This window comes from Symphalangus syndactylus, chromosome 9 (genome assembly GCF_028878055.3).
Source record: "Symphalangus syndactylus isolate Jambi chromosome 9, NHGRI_mSymSyn1-v2.1_pri, whole genome shotgun sequence".
NCBI lineage: Eukaryota > Metazoa > Chordata > Mammalia > Primates > Hylobatidae > Symphalangus > Symphalangus syndactylus.
This window is the reverse complement of record NC_072431.2, coordinates 117,728,397-117,746,245: the sequence shown is the minus strand read 5'-3', so window position 1 is coordinate 117,746,245 and position 17,849 is coordinate 117,728,397. Positions and strand designations below refer to the sequence as shown.

The following is a 17,849-nucleotide window of genomic DNA, read 5'->3' as shown; positions in this document are numbered from 1 at the left end:
TGAATTTTAGAATTATTTCTTCTAATTCTGTGAAGAATGATGGTGGTATTTTGATGGGGATTGCATTGAATTTGTAGATTTTTTTGGCGGTATGGTCATTTTCACAATATTGATTCTACTCATCCATGAGCATGGGATATGTTTCCATTTGTATGTTGTCTATTATTTCTTTCAGCAGTGTTTTGTAGTTTTTCTTGTAGAGGTCTTTTGACTCCCTGGTAATGCATATTCCTAAGTATTTGATTTGATTTGATATTTTTTTTTGCTGCTATTGTAAAAGGGGTTAAGTTCTTAATTTGATTTTCTGCTTGGTCGCTGTTTGTGTATAGAAGAGCTACTGATTTGTATACATTAATCTTGTATCCAGAAACTTTGCTGAATTCTTTTATCAATTCTAGTAGCTTTCTGGAGGAGTCCTTAGGGTTTTCAAGGTAAACGATCATATCATCAGCAAACAGTGACAGTTTGACTTCCTTTTTACCGATTTGGATACCCTTTATTTTTCTGTCTCGTCTGATTGCTCTGGCTAGGACTTCCAGTACTATGTTGAAGAGGAGTGGTGAGAGTGGGCATCCTTGTTCCAGTTTGCAGAGGAAATGCTTTCAACTTTTCCCATTCAGTATTATGTTGGCTGTGGGTTTTCATAGATGGCTTTTATTACATTAAGTTATGTCCCTTGTATGCCAATTTTGCTGAGAGTTTTAATCATAACGGGATGCTGAATTTTGTCAAATGCTTTTTCTGCGTCTATTGAGATGATCATGTGATGTTTTGTTTTTAATTCTGTTTTCGTGGTGTATCACATATGTTTAACCATCCCTACATTCCTGGTATGAAACCCACTTGATCATGTCATGGTGGATTATTTTTTGGTATGTTGTTGGATTCTGTTAGCTAGTATTTTATTAAGGATTTTAGCATCAATGCCCAACAAGGATATCAATCTGTAGTTTTTAAATGTGCTTTTCCGGACCGGCACGGTGGCTAAGGCCTGTAATCCCAACACTTTGGGAGGCCGGGGAGGGCGGACCACTTGAGGTCAGGAGTTCGAGATCAGCCTGGCCAAAATGGTGAAAATCTGTCTCTACTAAAAAGGTGTTGTGGCAGGCGCCTGTAATTCCAGCTACTCAGGAGGCTGAGGCGGGAGAATCGCTTGAACCCGCGAGGCGGAGGTTGCAGTGAGCCGAGATCGCGCTACTGCACTCCAGCCTGGACAACGGAGAAAGACTCCGTCTCAAAAAAAAAAAAAAAAAAAAAAAAAAAAAAAAAAAAAGTTGTGTTCTGCTATTTCCTGAACTTTGTTACGTAAATAAGACACGTGAGATCTGGAAGGAGGTGGAGGTGAAGTGAAGACCCTCCCACCTGGCCTGCGTCCAGAGTACGTGGGGTGTGTGGCACTGGCGTGGGCCCCAGGAAGGATCCCAGCGAGTTTTGGTGCTGGAGGCCCGGCCACAGAAGGGCCGCTCTCCCGTCCCGCGGGCTCCGAAGTCGCCGCACCCGGGCGCGCCTAGGCCTCGTCACCCTCGCTCGTGACGCGCGCCCCAAAGGAAGCTTTTACAGGTTTCGGTGGGCAGGACCTTTTATTCCCCTTCTGCTCCACAGCCCCGGTGCTCAATCGGTTGGTTCGGAGGTTTCTTTCGTCCGTGGTTATGGAAAGTCCCCGCCTCCAAACCGCAGTCCCGCAGTCAATTCTGCAGCCTCAGGGCCTCGAACAGCCATGCTTAGAATCCGTCCTTCTTTCCTGCTCCATCCACCCTTCCCCTCTGGCTTCCTTTTTTTTCACTGGAGAAAGCCCACCCGAGTCTCTCAGCCTGCTTCGGAGGTTACTGCGGCCTCCCCCACGGGTAGTTCTGGGACCCGGGTCTAGTCCGCGGTTCCGGGGCTGGTCCCTCCCTGGAGTCGTCAGGCCCAGTATGCGTGTGCTCGGTATGCTCGGGAAACACGCGTGGGCTTTAACAGCAGATCTCCATAAAAGGGTCCTGGAGATAGCCTCTGCCTGGCCCGAGGCCCAGTGCCTCAAAGCGGACGCCTTTGCGCTCCCCGAGGTGCTCACACCACAGCGGAGCCTGCTGGCGAGTGGAGCGTAGGACTGCGAAGTAGCAATCGCCCGAGAAGCGGCGAGGGGGAGGGAAATGTCTGTGAATCGGTTATCCCTCCCACCCCCAGCAGAAGTCGGGGAAATGTGGGTGGAAGGGGGAAAAAGGGAGAGAACAAGAGTGGGGTTGAGCAAGGGTAAGGAGGAAGGTGAGCTTCCTACAGCTGCGGGGGAAGGTGTTGAAAATTTCCCGGGGGGCAGCTGCGTGGTAGAGCTAGCGAGCTTCAGAGAAATGTTGATGGACAGATGCCCAGAAAGTGAGGATGCCGGGCATGGGCACTGCGTACCAGGCACAGGAGATATATGGAGGCAGGAAATTGGCACATCATAAGCGTTTGACCATCCTGCCCTAAAACAAAACAAATTGAACAACAACAAAAGATAATAGCAAAAGTGGTACAGTAGTGAGCTCGTAGGACCCATTCCTGTGTAGAAACAGGAAAATTAGCAAAAGTGGTACAGTAGTGAGCTCGTAGGACCCATTCCTGTATAGAAACAGAAAAATAAGCAAAAGTTGCCAGAATTGACTTCGTGGGAACTCTGGGAAACAGAAAGTTTACAACAACCAAGTGAGTGCTGAACCAAGGCAAAGGTAACTGAAACGCAATGATAGGGAAGAGGGGCAGGGAAGTGTTGGGTAGACAAAGGCGGGTCCCAGGTAAGGGCCCTCGCCTGGGCCTGTGCCCACTGGACCTAGGTGAGGGCAGGCACTCCTTCCTTCATGCCCAAATGTTGCATATCCCAAGACCACCCTGTCCCGCCCCGCCCCCATCCTTTGCCTATGAAAACCCTGAGACCCTAGCAGGCAGACACACAAGCGGCTCTATGTCCAGAGGAACTCACTGGAGGAACTGGACGTGGAGCGGGGCACCCCAGCGGAAGGGAGCACGCCAGTGGAAGAGCACACCGACAGACCATAGGAGTCGGTCTGTTATATTATCATAGTATAATAATATTATAAAATTATTATATTATAATACAATAAAATATAAATATATAAATAATAAATAATGTAATAAATATGAATAAAAATAATAATTACATATTTATATTTATATGAGAACACTATGAATAATTTTAAGCCAAAAAACAACTCGATGTTCATCACTGGATGAGTAGATGAGCAATTTCCAGTATATTCATACAATGGAATATGATTCAGCCATAAAATAAAATGAGGTACCGATACATGCTGCAGCAGGAATGAACCCCCAAAACACTACACTTGGTGAAGAAGCCAGACACGGAAGGTCACATATTGTATGATCTTATTTATAAGAAATATTCAGAATAGGTAAATCCGTAGAGACAAAAGGAGATTTCTAGTTGCCAGGAGTTGGAGGCAAGAAGGGTTTAACAGGTATGCTTAATGGGGCCTCCTATGCAGTTGACGAAAAGGTTTTGAGCTAGATAAGAGTGATGGTTGCATAACATTGTACTAAATGCCACTGAATTCTACTCTTTAAAATTTTTAATTTTATGTTATGTAGCGTGTACCCTCAAAAAAAAAAAAAAAATAGAGGCGCAGTGCTCCAGCATGGGATGAGGCAGCGTGGACAGGAGCATCTCCCAATCGCAGTGAAGTCTGAGCCGCGTGCCTGTAACAATCCCACTGTGGCAGAGAACCGCAGAGTTCCTTCCGGTTTGGCAGCAGTCATTCGCAACCTCACAGCCCTCTGGAACCTCAGACTGAGGGTCTCGGAACGCCGAGGTGGGGACTGGGAGCCGAGTCGGATTCCGAGACTGTGGGCCAGATTTGGCTGGATTCAGTTACCTGGCTGAGGCCTAGTGAGCAAAATATCCCAAACCTCGCGTGATTTGGAAGCGGAAGCCGGATAAATACGGATCTCCAGATGTGCCAGTCTAGAGTCTATCGATATGAGGTCCCCTTAGAGTTTCTATTCATCATTTTAACCGCATTTCATCGATCTTGAGACACGGCTTTTGATATTTTATCACCTCAAGATAAATAGTGTTAGATGTCTAACAGCAGCATTTTCCTAAGAGATACATGAAACAACAGTGAGTGTCAGAAACGATGCTGTCTTCCATGCAATGAAATTGTTGTAATAGGTGCTCAATAAATGTTGACAATAAATGAGTGAATGAATGAAAATTATTTTATTTTTATTTGAGCTTTGGTTCTGCCATTTGCTACCAGTGTGACTCAAGAGAAGCCAGTAACCCCCCTGAGCTTCCCTAGTTCACAACATGCCTGTCATGAAGTCGACAGCTTCCGGAGGCTGCGAGGCTAGCAAGAAGTGCCCACAAAAATGTGCTCTTAGGGCGTGAGGGCTCACTCCCGAAAACTCCAACACAATGAAAACGCAGAAGCGGTGTTTTTCTTTTTTACATTTTTATAAGAATATATAAAAAATGATATAAATGGAAATTTACGGTAGTGAGGGAAGGCATGTATCTACGTTAAAAGGCAGGGCATTTTTAAAAGCTCTGTTTTCTAAATTAAAACTACGAAAGCGGGGTGGGTTGTGGTGGGGGCAGTTGAGGCCCTGTAGGACCTTCGGTGACTGATGATCTAAGTTTCCGGAGGTGTCTCAGAGCCTCTGTGGTTCTTTCAATCGGGGATGTCTGCAGAGGGCAGAAAGAAAACAGGCGTTAGAAACCAGAGGTCAAAGATGTGTGGCGCATCCCGCCCTCCTCTCTTGCCGTCCCTACCGGCATTGAAGTACTTATGGACAAGGTTCTCGCAATGGCTTCACGTACATGTACCCGCCGCCACCGCTCTCCCACACCTCCCTGGTCTAGCAGCTACTCCACTGCCCGCCTGGCTGCTCCAGGCGCGCCGACAGCTCAAGCGCTCCAGGTCCACCCGGCCGAGGGCAGGGAAAGCGCGACCGCGTGGCCCGCAGGGTTACAAGAAGAAAACGAGTGTTATGAGTCTCAGTGGTTGCTTACAATGCCAGGCGCGAAGGCGTGAAGATGTGGCCTTTCCCTTCCCGCATCCCCAGGCATCTTTTGCACCTGGTGTGGAATGAGCCAGCCAGCTTGCGATAACCAAAGGGCGCCTCCGGCTCTGGCGCTCCTCGGCGGAATCCCGTAGCTTCCCTATGCATGCCTGCTTCTACAAACCCACAAATGGTTTCTGATCATTTCTGAAACAAAATGGATGCTCATTTATTCATATGATCTGGCTTCTGCCTTCCTCTCTAATCTCGTTGCATACGGGCTCCAGCTCGCCATTCGGTTCTCCCGAAGCAGTATTTACACTTGAGAGTCTCAAGATTATTTTATTCCTGAGGCAGCAGTTGCGCTTGAGAGTCTCTTTTTACGTTTATTCCTGAGGCAGCATTTGCACTTGAGTTTCTTCCTCTTGTAGCTTTCATTAGATTCTCCGACCACTCTTTAGCTTCTCCTCCTATTCACACTTCATATTTACCCATTGCATTGGTTTTATAAACTCGCTCTCTGAAAATAGATTGTTGTCTTCCTTAACGTCTGTTTCCCAGGTCGGGCACGATAGCTTGGGACTGTAATCCCAGTACTTTAGGAGGAGGAGAGGGGATGATCGCTTGAGCCCAGATAACATGGTGAGACCTTCGTTTCTATTAAACAAACAAACCCAGGCATCGTGGCGTGCACCTGTGGTTCCAGCTAGTCGGGAGGCTCAGGTGGGAGAACCCCTTGAGCCAGAGAGGTTGAGGCTGCAGTGAGCTGTGATCGCGCCACTGCACTCCAGGTTGGGCAACAGATTGGCCCTGTCTCCAAATGTAAATCCCATGAGGGCAAGACTCTAGTTTGGTCTCATTCACCTTGGCGTGCCCACCACCTAGAACAGGGCTGATCACGCAGTAGAATCTAACCATATAATTAATTGTGCTTGAAGAGGGGGTGTTGGGGAGTAAGAGAAGGAAGGGAGGAAGGAAGAAATGAAAGACTTGTGTGCTTGGATTAAATATGTTAGGTTTGGTTAAGAGTCGTTCAGTTTATTCATTTGCTTGTGGCCCAATTCAATAGTTTTACTCCCTCTCCCACTTGGCTCCTCTGGCTTTTTGCTCAGCCCTGGAACCGCGCTGTAATTGGCAGCTCCTTCTAAATCGGAACCCGGATGCTAGGTGTAACTGGAGCCTAAGTCTCCTTCGCCGGGACCTGGATGCTAGCTGTAACTGGAGGGAATTGGGGGGGAGGAGGGGCCGAGTAAAGAAGAACTTCGCGTCTTTAACTTCGAAGGTGATTTTGCGTTCTGTATTTACAGCATCTCCAAGCAGAGGGCTTAGAGCTAACTCTCCACCCTGTCCTCCCCGGCTCCCCTATGGTCCAAGGAGCCCAGTGCCCCCGTTCTGGGCCAAAATAAGATGGATTTCATAATCTTCAAGGTCATGTTTTACCTTAAATATTCGTGTTAATTCCCGTGTATTGCTTCATATATCTATTTTGTTTTAAAAAAAAGTGTTCCTCTCCCAGAAACAATTGAGTAATGTTGGCACTTTCAGCAGACAGCTGTGGGGGTAGGGAACCGGGGCCATGGAATGGGGGCGGAGGGAGGATGTTTTGAGATCACAAAAAGGAAAGGCAAGGGCAAGGAGGACCATAATTCTACCTTCATCGCTCAGCGATCTCTTGCACAAGTTTAAGAGGGAAAGGAGAGGGCCTCTGTCTGCCATAGAGTGCTGCAAACTCCGGTGCACAGACTGCCAGGGTCAGCGAAGTCTTGGTCCGGATGTCCTCAGAACCCCCCGGGGCAGCTCTGGAAAACTCTACCGCATAAAGCGGAGGGTCAGATTAGTTGAGGAGGGTCAGATTATTTGAGTTGTGCAGAAGAGCCGAGATCGAGAGATCTCCAGATGATGCCACGCACAGTTGGGTTTGGAAATCCTGAGGTTGGTCCAGCCAGCTTGGTATGCAAATGAGGAAACAGACCTGGTAAGTGGATGCAACTGGCCCTAGTTTGGAGGAAGAGGGGGCACTAGACCTCTAGCCTCTTGAGACTTCATTGCTCCGCAGTCTAGGCCATGAACTAGCAGAGGGTAGGTGTTTGGGTGGTGGTATGCTTTGGGAAGTATAATGTACAGAATGGGCTTTCACGTGCGCAAGTCCATTTCGGGGTTATTTCCCATTTGCGGCCCTGGCAGGGCAGAGAGATAGGGAGACTCAGGCCGTCCCACTGATTGGCGCGTGAGCTGAGGCAAGACCGGAGACTGGTCTCCCGGGCTGAACTTTCTGTGCTGGAAAATGAATGCTCTGAGCTTTGGAAGCCCTCAGGGTACAAATTCTCAGATCATCAGTCCTCACCTGAGGGACCTTCCGCGGCATCTCTGCGGGCATGATTACTGCCTCTGGTGCCCCCCGCAGCCGCGCGCAGGTACTGTGAGACATCGCGATGGCCCCGCTCCTCAGCCAGATCCACGGGCAGACGGCCCCAGGCATCGCGCACGTCCAGCCGCGCCCCGGCCCGGTGCAGCACCGCCAGCGTGTCCAGGAAGCCCTCCCGGGCAGCGTCGTGCACGGGTCGGGTGAGAGTGGCGGGGTCGGCGCAGTTGGGCTCTGCGCCGTGGAGCAGCAGCAGCTCCGCCACACGGGCGCAGCCCATCATCATGACCTGCCAGAGAGAGCAGAGTGGTCAGAGCCAGGGTAGGGGCCGGCATGACGGAAAGGAAGTTTGTGTGAAGCCCCCTCACCGCCAAGCAGACCCCCACACGAGCCCCAGGTGTCTAATTACCCCTACATTTGCTTCCAGTTTCCAATTTCCTTCTCGAGTTCTCTATCCATTCTTCAGTACACAATGAATTCCATTATATCCTCCGAACTTCTGCGGAGCTGTCGTCACAGGCAGAGAGCACTGTGAGGCACGGGCAAAATAGCAAAGGGGCAGGGATAAACTGACTTTTACTCTAGGCTAACTTCCTGTATTTCCCCTGAGATACAACTACTGAAATTTCTTCCTGAAATTATGTTAGGCCTGGAGATTTTTTGTTGTTGTTGTTCACTGCTGTATATCCAAGCGCAGAATGTCGTAATTGTTAAAAAGAGAAAACTTGTTTGTTTGTTAAAACAAATTCTCACAAAACTTTTAAGTTACCCTTAGCTTCTGGGAATGTTGAACTTCAATTTCTTTTTCATTATATTAGTTTTAAAATTATATATTGGCATAGTACAGTTGTATATATTTATGTGGTACAATGTGAAGTTATGATCTTTGAACACAATGGGGAATTAAGTCAAGCTAAGTAACCTATCCATCACCTCAAATATTTGACATTTTTGTCAAATGAGAGCATTTGGGATTTACTATTTAGCTATATTCATCATGCTGTGAAACACATCTCAAAAAAAAACAAACTTATTCCTCCCATCTTAACTGAGGCTTTGTATCTTGATTACCATCTCCCCATTCCTCCCACCCCCCAGCTCCAGTAACCACCATTCTACTCTTTACTGCTAAGAATGTAATTGTTTTATATTTCACAGATAAGTGAGAACATGTGATATTTGTCTTTCTGTGTTTGGCTTATTTCATTTAGCATAATGCTCTCCAATTCCAAAACTTCAATTTCTTCAAGTGTAAAATAAGAAGGCTAGTCTAATTAGCCCTAAAATTCCTTCCTGTGGTAGGCTGAATAATGCCCCCCAATGTCTATGTCCTAATCCTCAAAAACTGTTAATATATTAACTTATGTGGCAAAAGAGGCTTTGCAGATGTGATTTAATTAATGGTCTTGAGGGAGATTATCCAGAATTTTCAGGGTGGGCCCAACATAACCCCAAGTGTTTTTATTAGAGGGTCACAGTCAGAGAGAAGATATAAGAATGGAAGCACAGGCCACAGAGAAAATACAGGGACTATGAGCCAAGGAATTTGATGGTCACTAGGAGCTGGAAAAGACAAGGAAACAGATTGCTCCTTAGAGTTTCCAAAAGGAATGAAACCCTATGGACCCATTTTTGACTTCTGATCTCTAGAACTGTAAAATAATAATTTTGTGTTTGTTTTAGCTAACACATTTGTGATAATTTGTAACAGCAGCAGTAGGAAACTAAAACACTTTCCAAGTTTATGATTTAAGAGTTCATTAAACAAGAGATGGTCCCCTCTTTGGTTTCTAAATCATCTTGGAAACAAAGCCATTTCCAGAGAGGAATTTTAAAATACTGTCTGCAGTCATAGCAACCTGAAAATTTGAGTGTTGCATGGTGGAAGTAGACAATTTATTTTAGGATAACTGTTGTTTGTTATATTAGTTTGAGGATGGTGGTGTTAAAGAGGAGTTACTTATTTTTAGGTACATTTCATACTAAACACAAATTGCATAATTTGCCTAAATCAAGGAATTATACTAAATTATATATGGTTATTAAATCCTGTCCTGGGAAAGTGAAACTGACTCAGTTTTCAAAGAGACAAAGAGAAAATATAAGCAAACCAAATTGCAGCTACAAAAAGAAAGACAAAATGTTGCAGTATATTTATTGTTTTGTGTATTCAATGAAGTCCTTCGTCTTGGTCATAAAACTAGCCTTAAAGGTTTTTCTCATATTTCATAGTATGAAAAATCTAAAAAGTAACCCATATGTAAATATTTAAATCATGATAGAAATCCAAAGCAAAAGGAAAATGAATCAATTGAATTAAACTGTGTAGGATGCTTAAACCCATTTGATAATATATTAATACGAATTTAGTACTTAAAACTGTTATATAAATAAGTGTTCCTATATTAAACACCAATGTAGTTAGGATTCTAAGCCAACCTCATTTCCCCTTTTCTACATGTTCTTCTCCCTTCTCCATTAAAAATTGTCAAAACTATCCACTTTTCCTTTTCCTTTCTGTTTTTAAACAAATAAGGTCTCTTCTAAGATATTGTAGGAGTACAAAGCCAAACTCCCGGGTCCAAGCTGTTGGCAAAATTTTAGAGATGCTAAGTTACCCACGCATTAATTACTTTTAAATCCTCCCCTAACTCCCTCACAAAACAGGAGTAGGGAGAGGAGAAACACCACTGTTCAAAAATGAGGAATTGAAAACTCCATCACAAATAAACTATATCAAGTAAGCTAAAGATAGCAAAAGAGCAAAAATTTTAGCAGATATTCCCCAAATGGTAACTACATATTACTTCTGGCACGATCACATGAATGTGGCTCATTATTTCCTAAGTTCCTACAGCAAACATATATTTATTTGCCCTACTCAGTTAAAAATAAACACAATATGTAGTTGCTTCTGAATAATTTCTCTCTCTCTCTCTCTTTCTCTCTTTCTTTCTTTCGACAAAGTATTACTCTGTCACCCAGGCTGGAGTGAAGTGGCTCCCTCTCGCTGTTCACTGCAATATCAGCCTCCCGGGTTCAAGCGAGTCTCCTGCCTCAACCTCCCGAGTAGCTGGGATTACAAGCGCCTGCCAGCACCCCCGGCTACTTTTTGTATTTTTAGTAGAGGCGAGGTTTCACCTGTTAGCCAGGCTGGTCTCGAACTCACGACCTCAGGTGATTCCCCCCCGCCTTGATCTCCCAAAGTGAAGGGATTACAAGGCGTGAGGCGCTGCGCCCGGCCGCTTCTGAATAATTTCGATCAAAATTTATATTCGCTATTTATTCCAACATACACCACAAATTTCCACTGATAATCCCTCCTAGTAAGAAAGATAAGCTCCATCCAGGTATCTGCGAATTGGGGGCTAAGTAGTCCCAGCACATCTTACATTTCTTTAAGACTCCCTTTTTATCTCAAACGTTCGTAAATTTTGTATCTGATAAAGAGCATACTTCCATCTAATACAAATATGTTCCCCACTTCAGATCTTCGCAGCATTCGAGAGATCTGCACGCGTGTGGCTCCTCATTCTTCTTCCTTGGCTTCCCAAGCCCCCAGGGCGTCGCCAGGAGGAGGTCTGTGATTACAAACCCCTTCTGAAAACTCCCCAGGAAGCCTCCCCTTTTTCCAGAGAATCGAAGCGCTACCTGATTCCGATTCCCCTGCAAACTTCGTCCTCCAGAGTCGCCCGCCATCCCCTGCTCCCGCTGCAGACCCTCTACCCACCTGGATCGGCCTCCGACCGTAACTATTCGGTGCGTTGGGCAGCGCCCCCGCCTCGAGCAGCGCCCGCACCTCCTCTACCCGACCCCGGGCCGCGGCCGTGGCCAGCCAGTCAGCCGAAGGCTCCATGCTGCTCCCCGCCGCTAGCTCCCTGTTCTCCCCCTCTCCGCAGCTGCCGAGCGCACGCGGTCCGCCCCACCCTCTGGTGACCAGCCAGCCCCTCCTCTTTCTTCCTCCGGTGCTGGCGGAAGAGCCCCCTCCGACCCTGTCCCTCAACTCCTCTGGAGGGACCGCGGTATCTTTCCAGGCAGGGGGCGCCGTGAGCGAGTGCTCGGAGGAGGTGCTATTAACTCCGAGCACTTAGCGAATGTGGCACCCCTGAAGTCGCCCCAGGGTGGGTCTCCCCCGGGGGCACCAGCCGGAAGCAGCCCTCGCCAGAGCCAGCGTTGGCAAGGAAGGAGGGCTGGGCTCCTCCCCACCTGCCCCCCACACCGCCTCCCGCCTCCCTGCTCCCAGCCGCGCTCCCCCGCCTGCCAGCAAAGGCGTGTTTCAGTGAGTTCACTCTGTTAAAAAGAAATCCTCCCCCCAGCCCCGTTTCCTTCCTCCGCGATACAACCTTCCTAACTGCCAAATTGAATCGGGGTGTTTGGTGTCATAGGGAAAGTATGGCTTCTTCTTTTAATCATAAGAAAAAGCAAAACTATTCTTTCCTAGTTGTGAGAGCCCCACCGAGAATCGAAATCACCTGTACGACTAGAAAGCGTCCCCCTACCCCCTCAACCCTTGATTTTCGAGAGCGCGGGGTTCACTAAGTCAGAAACCCTAGTTCAAAGGATTCCTTTTGGAGAGTCGGCCTGCTCTCTCCTTCCCCGCCTCCTTCCCCTCCTGCGTGTAAAACGGCTGTCTGGGGCAAGGGTTTTTCAGACGTGTACATTGCCTGGTATAAGAGCAGACTCTGAAAAGATGTGGTTTATTTAATACGGACGGGGGAGAATTCTGCCTGTAGGCAGATAGGAAAATGGGGAGGGAGTCATTGGAAGGACGGACTCCATTCTTAAAGTCATAATTCCTAGACCAGAAAAAGTGCTCAGTGTTCTAGAAGCAGAGTTGCACAGTGATCCAAAGACCAGCTTTACACACTGTCCTGTCTCCTTCACACTTCTCACATTTCTCTTTCCTACTGAAAATACCTGGCATTTTTCTTAATTATAAAGGGGGAAGAGAATATGAGTGCCCCCTGCTTTATAGGGGTTGTTGTTACTTCAAATGATGTATTAATACATATAAGCCTTAAGAACAGTGCCACACATCCTAAGCTAATACCTGTTAGCTCTTGAATTATCCGCTTTGAGGATTGGCTTGCAATCTTGTTTTGAGGCATAGAAAGAAAATGCTTTGGAGCAGGACGCGGTGGCTCACACCTGTAATCCCAGCACTTTGGGAAGCCGAGGCGGGCAGATTACCTGAGGTCAGGAGTTCGAGGCCAGCTTGGCCAAAATGGTGACACCCTGTCTCTACTAAAAATACAAAAATTAGCTGGCCATGGTGGCGCACGTGTGTAATTCCAGCTACTCAGGAGGCTAAGGCAGGAGAATCACTTGAACCCGGGAGGCAGAGGTTGCAGTAAGCCGAGATCGCGCCACCGCCCTCCAGCCTGGGTGACAGAATGAGACTCCGACTCAAAAAAAACAAAAAAACATGCTTTGGATAGAATTATCACTATTACATAAAAAGAAAGTCCGGACGCGGTGGCTCACGTCTATAATCCCAGCGTTCTGGGAGGCCGAGACAGGCGGATCACCTGAGGCCAGGAGTTCGAGACAAGCCTGATCAACATGGTGAAACCCTGTCTCTACTAAAAAATACAAAATTAGCTGGGCTTGGTGGCGCATGCCTGTAATCCCAGCTACTCGGGAGGCTGATGTAGGAGAATCGCTTGAACCCAGGAGGAGGCGGAGGTTGCAGTGAGCCGAGATCGCGCCATTGCACTCCAGCCTGGGAGACAAGAGCGAAACTCGGTCTCAAGAAAAAAAGAAAGACCAAGAAGACCCTACTCCCTGAAAAGATTATGGGCACCCTCCACCACCCTCATTTACAAAGAAAAGTTGAACACCCCTAAAGAGTATAACAAGCACAAGGAGGTAAAAGTTCTAATTTTTCCTGTGACTACTACTTTTTAAGCTTTTCAAAATCCGCCCGCCTCGGCCTCCCAAAGTGCTGGGATTACAGGCGTGAGCCACCGCACCCGGCCTGTATTATGTTTTAAAAAATGGATTGCTCAGATTTTACTGATGCCTTAAGCACATGCTTAACCTGCCTACTGGATAATCCAGCTCTGTTTAAAAGTTATTTTCCAATCCCTGGTTGACTTAAACCTTGTAGACCCAGTATATCTTGTACTTTTAGTGTCTGCTTGATTTTAAAACATGTAGTTTTTAAAATGAAGCCAATGAAAACAATTTAGGATGTCAAGTATGTTATTAAAATCTACAATGCATTACTGTACCATTTATATTTTCCTCGGGGTACCTCTCAATTAGCTGTGTAGCAATGATATGGAAAATTCAAACTATCGATAAATAAAATTCTTTTAGTTTAGTTTATGGTATTTTATGATGGAGGAGGAAGAAAGAGTGGTTGCCAGGATGGGAGGGAGGGAACACATTTCCATCACTAATACAATGGTTCTTTTCATTTGTTTGTTTGTTTGTTTTGTGTTTTTTTGAGATGGAGTTTCGTTCTGTTGCCCAGGCTGGAGTGAAATGGCACTGCAGGATCTCGGTTCACGGCAACTTCCACCTCCCGGGTTCGAGCAATTCTCCTACCTCAGCCTCCCGAGTAGCTGGGATTACAGGCGCATGCTGCCACACCCAGCTAATTTTTGTATTATTAGTAGAGACGAGGTTTCACTATGTTGGCTAGGCTGGTCTCGAACTCCTGACCTCAGGTGATCTACCCACCTCAGCCTCCCAAAGTGCTGGGATTACAGGCATGAGCCATCGTACCTGGCCTACAGTGGTTCTTAATGGGGGTGGGAGAGTGGGAAGAGTAGGCTCCTTCAAGAGTCTGTTGAAATACCTTCTCAAAAAAGAAAGTATGTAATGATTTTTTTAAAAAAGATGTGTTCACTTGCACATGTATTTCTAGATAAAACTTTCAGGGAATTCCGGGATTTCTCTGAAACTCTACCATGGATTCCTACATCAAGAACTCTTTCAGCTCTTGTGAAAAATATATATAGCTATTGGTGAAGAAGATGGGAGATGCAACCACATAAAAACAACATTTGGATGCATTATAAACAGGTATAAAAGTCGACTGCTTTGGAAATACCAGGAACAAGTTTTAGATATGTATATCTCATATCTTGCAGTAGAGCTCTGGAAGGATTATGGCATCCTTGGGTGGGGCCATTTTGCTCTAGAAATTGAAGTCCATTATCTATTATAAATCTTATGTAGTGGAGGGGGGAGGGATAGCATTAGGAGATATACCTAATGCTAAATGACAAGTTAATGGGTGCAGCACACCAACATGGCACATGTATACATATGTAACAAACCTGCATGTTGTGCACATGTACTCTAAAACTTAAAGTATAATAATAATAAAATAAAATAAAGTCTTTTGTAAATAGTTAATAATAGTGGGAAAACATTCCTAGTTTTTCTGTTAAAGAGCCCACCATGCTCTCAGTTTACTCATACATATCGACCTGAGGTGCAAAACCCTAGAAGAATGAAAATATAAAGTCCTGGATCTTGGTGCTCCTTATGCCAGCCTCAGATTTCCTATGTACAAAATGGGATTATAATATATTTCATGTGGCCATAAAATATGATAATGTATGTCCAGAAGCTTTTAATGTAAAAATTTACTACATTTACTAGAATTTACTAAAGTTTGTTGGTTATTGTTATTATTATTCTCACACTTACTTTTCCTCTTTCCTGAGAATGCCATTCTTTGTTTAGATTTGCACTGCCTTGGCAGTTTTGAAAATTCTACACTGTGAAATTTAAACCTGTCTTAATTCTGATCAGTCTTATCACAAAAAAAGACTACCACCTGTTCATTCATTCAATAAGCTCAGAAACTAAGGGCAGACATAGGGTGGGGGTAGAGGGGAGTAGGTCAAACATAATATCTCTAGAGTCAGACTGCCAGGGTTCAAACCTCAACTGTTCCACTTATTGGTTCTTTAACTTTTATCAAAGTTACTCTCATTTGCATGATTAGGATAATAATTGTACTTGCCTCAAATAGTTGTTTAGGGATTAAATGAGGCATGTAATGCTCTTAGAAGACCAAAATAAAGCACAGAATGATACAAGAAAATGAAAAGGGGACCAAACTGATTCTCATTTGTCTCTAGCAGGCAAAGGCTTCCGGATGCTGAGAGCTGATCCCAGTCTTGAAGAATGATGTGAGAGTTTAAAGATGGAAAAGAAGGAGAAAGATATACTAGGCAGAGGTAAGAGGATGTGCAAAGGCATAGAAGTTTAGGAAAACTGAAAGTAATTCATTTAGACTTATTCCTGAAAAACAGCCTGTGAAGGACGACTCAGAGAGTCAAAAGAAAAACTAGGATAATGGGATGGCAAAGAAGTGGGGACACTGTGTTGACTACTCTTTCATAGCTTGGTTGTGATAGTTCAAGGCCCTATGCCATGAAGTGAGGCAGATGGAAGGTGGAAGAGACCTGAGCACACACATACCTGGAAGGGCAAGTGCCAAGTGAAGAGAAGGGAAAGTTAGAAGAGAATAAAAGAAAAGTTAAGTACACAGGCAAGATAGGATATTTTTGAGGACCCGAGGTCCCTCAAAAGTAATGAAGAAATAGAACTCAAAGTACAGCAGTGGTTATAGATTTTGTCACAAGAGATACATAGATTTGGGAGGGAGAAAAGGTCAGAACGGGGAGGAAGTTGAGGCACTTCCTTCTATGAATGAGGAGGTTAGCTTGTTTGCAGAGTGAAAATAAGATGGTGGGTTAGGAAGTTTGAGAATCATAAAGGTTTAGAATACCTCTTATGAGTAGAGAGGATGGGTTGAGTAAGACTCAGACAGAGAAGCCTTTTGTTTTGTTCTTTAAAATCAGACTGGAGAACCCAGCTGAGGGTGGAGATCATGACACAGTAGGGACACCTGATTACTTTCTTTAAACTAAAGAAAGCCCTGCAGTGGTGCTACTATTTCAGCAACCCTATAAATCAAAGACTAGTCATACTAGATGTGAATATTAATTCAACATATTACCAGAAAGAGACAGAAAGATACTTGAGAAGGTAGTGTTCCAGAGTTGGGTTCTGGTTCTGACGCGGCATTGTAGGATTGGCAAGGTACGATATGCACATATTTCATGGGATAAGCAAGATGATTTTGTTAGGAAAATAAAGGGAGTTGAGGCAATAGCTCTACACTGAGATCAAGTGACAGTTCTCGTGTATCTAATGAACTAATTTTTGACTGCGAAATCTTTTGAGATTATTTCTAGATTCACTGTCCATAATTTTCAAAATGGGCTCTCTCTTGTTCTATTCTTTACGCTTGAGGTGAGATAATACACACATATTTCTTTACCAGTTTCAATATTAACATTATTATTAAAGATAATTGTTTTAAATATAGCTTGGTGTTAAAAACAAAATATATATAGAATATCTCTGGGGAGATACAGGAAAAGCTGTTACCTGTGAGGTCAGGAAATGAAGAACTGGGATGGGCATGTGACTTACTTTTCACATTCCATGATTTGTATTGTTTGAATTTTGTACTATGTACATGGCCTTTCTAATGAATTAAATAAACATAATAAAACTAGTAGACAAATAAGAGTTACTTTTATTTGAATCATCATTCATAACTTTATTTGAAAAAGAGTAACTGAGTACCTAATATATGTCAGGCACTTGGCTTAAAGTTGTCAATATTAATTAAGAAAGAAGGTTTCTTAGTCAAGAGCATGTATTGGTAACAACCATCAATATATTTGCTTCTCTGCCAGGAGCGGTGGCTCACGCCTGTAATCCCAGAACTTTGGGAGGCCGAGGCGGGCGGATCACGAGGTCAGGAGATCGAGACCATCCTAGCTAACACAGTGAAACCCCATCTCTACTAAAGATACAAAAAATTAGCCAGGCGAGGTGGCGGGCGCATGTAGTCCCAGCTACCCCGGAGGCTGAGGAAGGAGAATGGCGTGAACCCAGGAGGCGGAGCTTGCAGTGAGCCGAGATCGCACCACTGCACTCCAGCCTGGGCAACAGAGCGAGACTCTGTCTCAAAAAAAAATATATATATATATATTTATTTATTTTATACATATATATTATACATATATAATATATTATATATATTTTATACATATATATTTTATACATATATAATATATTATATATATTTTATACATATATATTTTATACATATATATTTTATACATATATAACATATTATATATATATTTTACACATATATAAAATATATATAAATATATTTATATATTTGCTTCTCTGGAGGAGGAAGGTGGTCTTGAACTGGGATGAGCTCTCGAGTGGAGCCTACAGTAATCATTTGAGGAGGGAAGACTGGTGTGATGCATTCTGATAAATGACACCTCACACTTGTGTTAGTTACCAGGAGAAAAAGATTTCAGAGTCTGGAGAAGATCCCATAATTAAAGAGAATTCCTTAGGAAGTAGCTTATGAGAGCGAGATATATGCCCTGTAATGGAGCTCCCAGGTACAGCTGTGTTAAGCCTT

General features: G+C 44.6%; 2 protein-coding genes across 3 annotated transcripts; one reads left to right on the top strand and one right to left on the bottom strand.

The window, feature by feature from the left end:
- Positions 1 to 1,366: 1,366 nt before the first annotated feature.
- On the top strand, positions 1,367 to 4,202 carry LOC129490318 (putative uncharacterized protein CDKN2A-AS1). 2 transcript variants are annotated; one of them, XM_063609831.1, is made up of 2 exons: positions 1,367 to 1,378; positions 3,586 to 4,202. In XM_063609831.1, the coding sequence occupies exon 2, from the start codon at positions 3,638 to 3,640 to the stop codon at positions 3,875 to 3,877; it is 240 nt and encodes a 79-aa protein (XP_063465901.1). In that variant the 5' UTR covers positions 1,367 to 1,378; positions 3,586 to 3,637; the 3' UTR covers positions 3,878 to 4,202. The 2 variants fall into 2 exon arrangements, with proteins under 2 accessions (XP_063465901.1, XP_055150054.2); XM_055294079.2 differs by lacking the exon at positions 1,367 to 1,378 and adding an exon at positions 1,428 to 1,560.
- A 232-nt stretch (positions 4,203 to 4,434) lies between these two features.
- Positions 4,435 to 11,456, bottom strand: LOC129490314 (cyclin-dependent kinase inhibitor 2A). Its single transcript, XM_055294074.2, has 3 exons — positions 11,094 to 11,456; positions 7,346 to 7,652; positions 4,435 to 4,684 (listed from the first exon to the last, which is right to left on the bottom strand). The coding sequence occupies exons 1-3, from the start codon at positions 11,217 to 11,219 to the stop codon at positions 4,671 to 4,673; spliced, it is 447 nt and encodes a 148-aa protein (XP_055150049.1). The 5' UTR covers positions 11,220 to 11,456; the 3' UTR covers positions 4,435 to 4,670.
- Between the last annotated feature and the right edge of the window lie 6,393 nt (positions 11,457 to 17,849).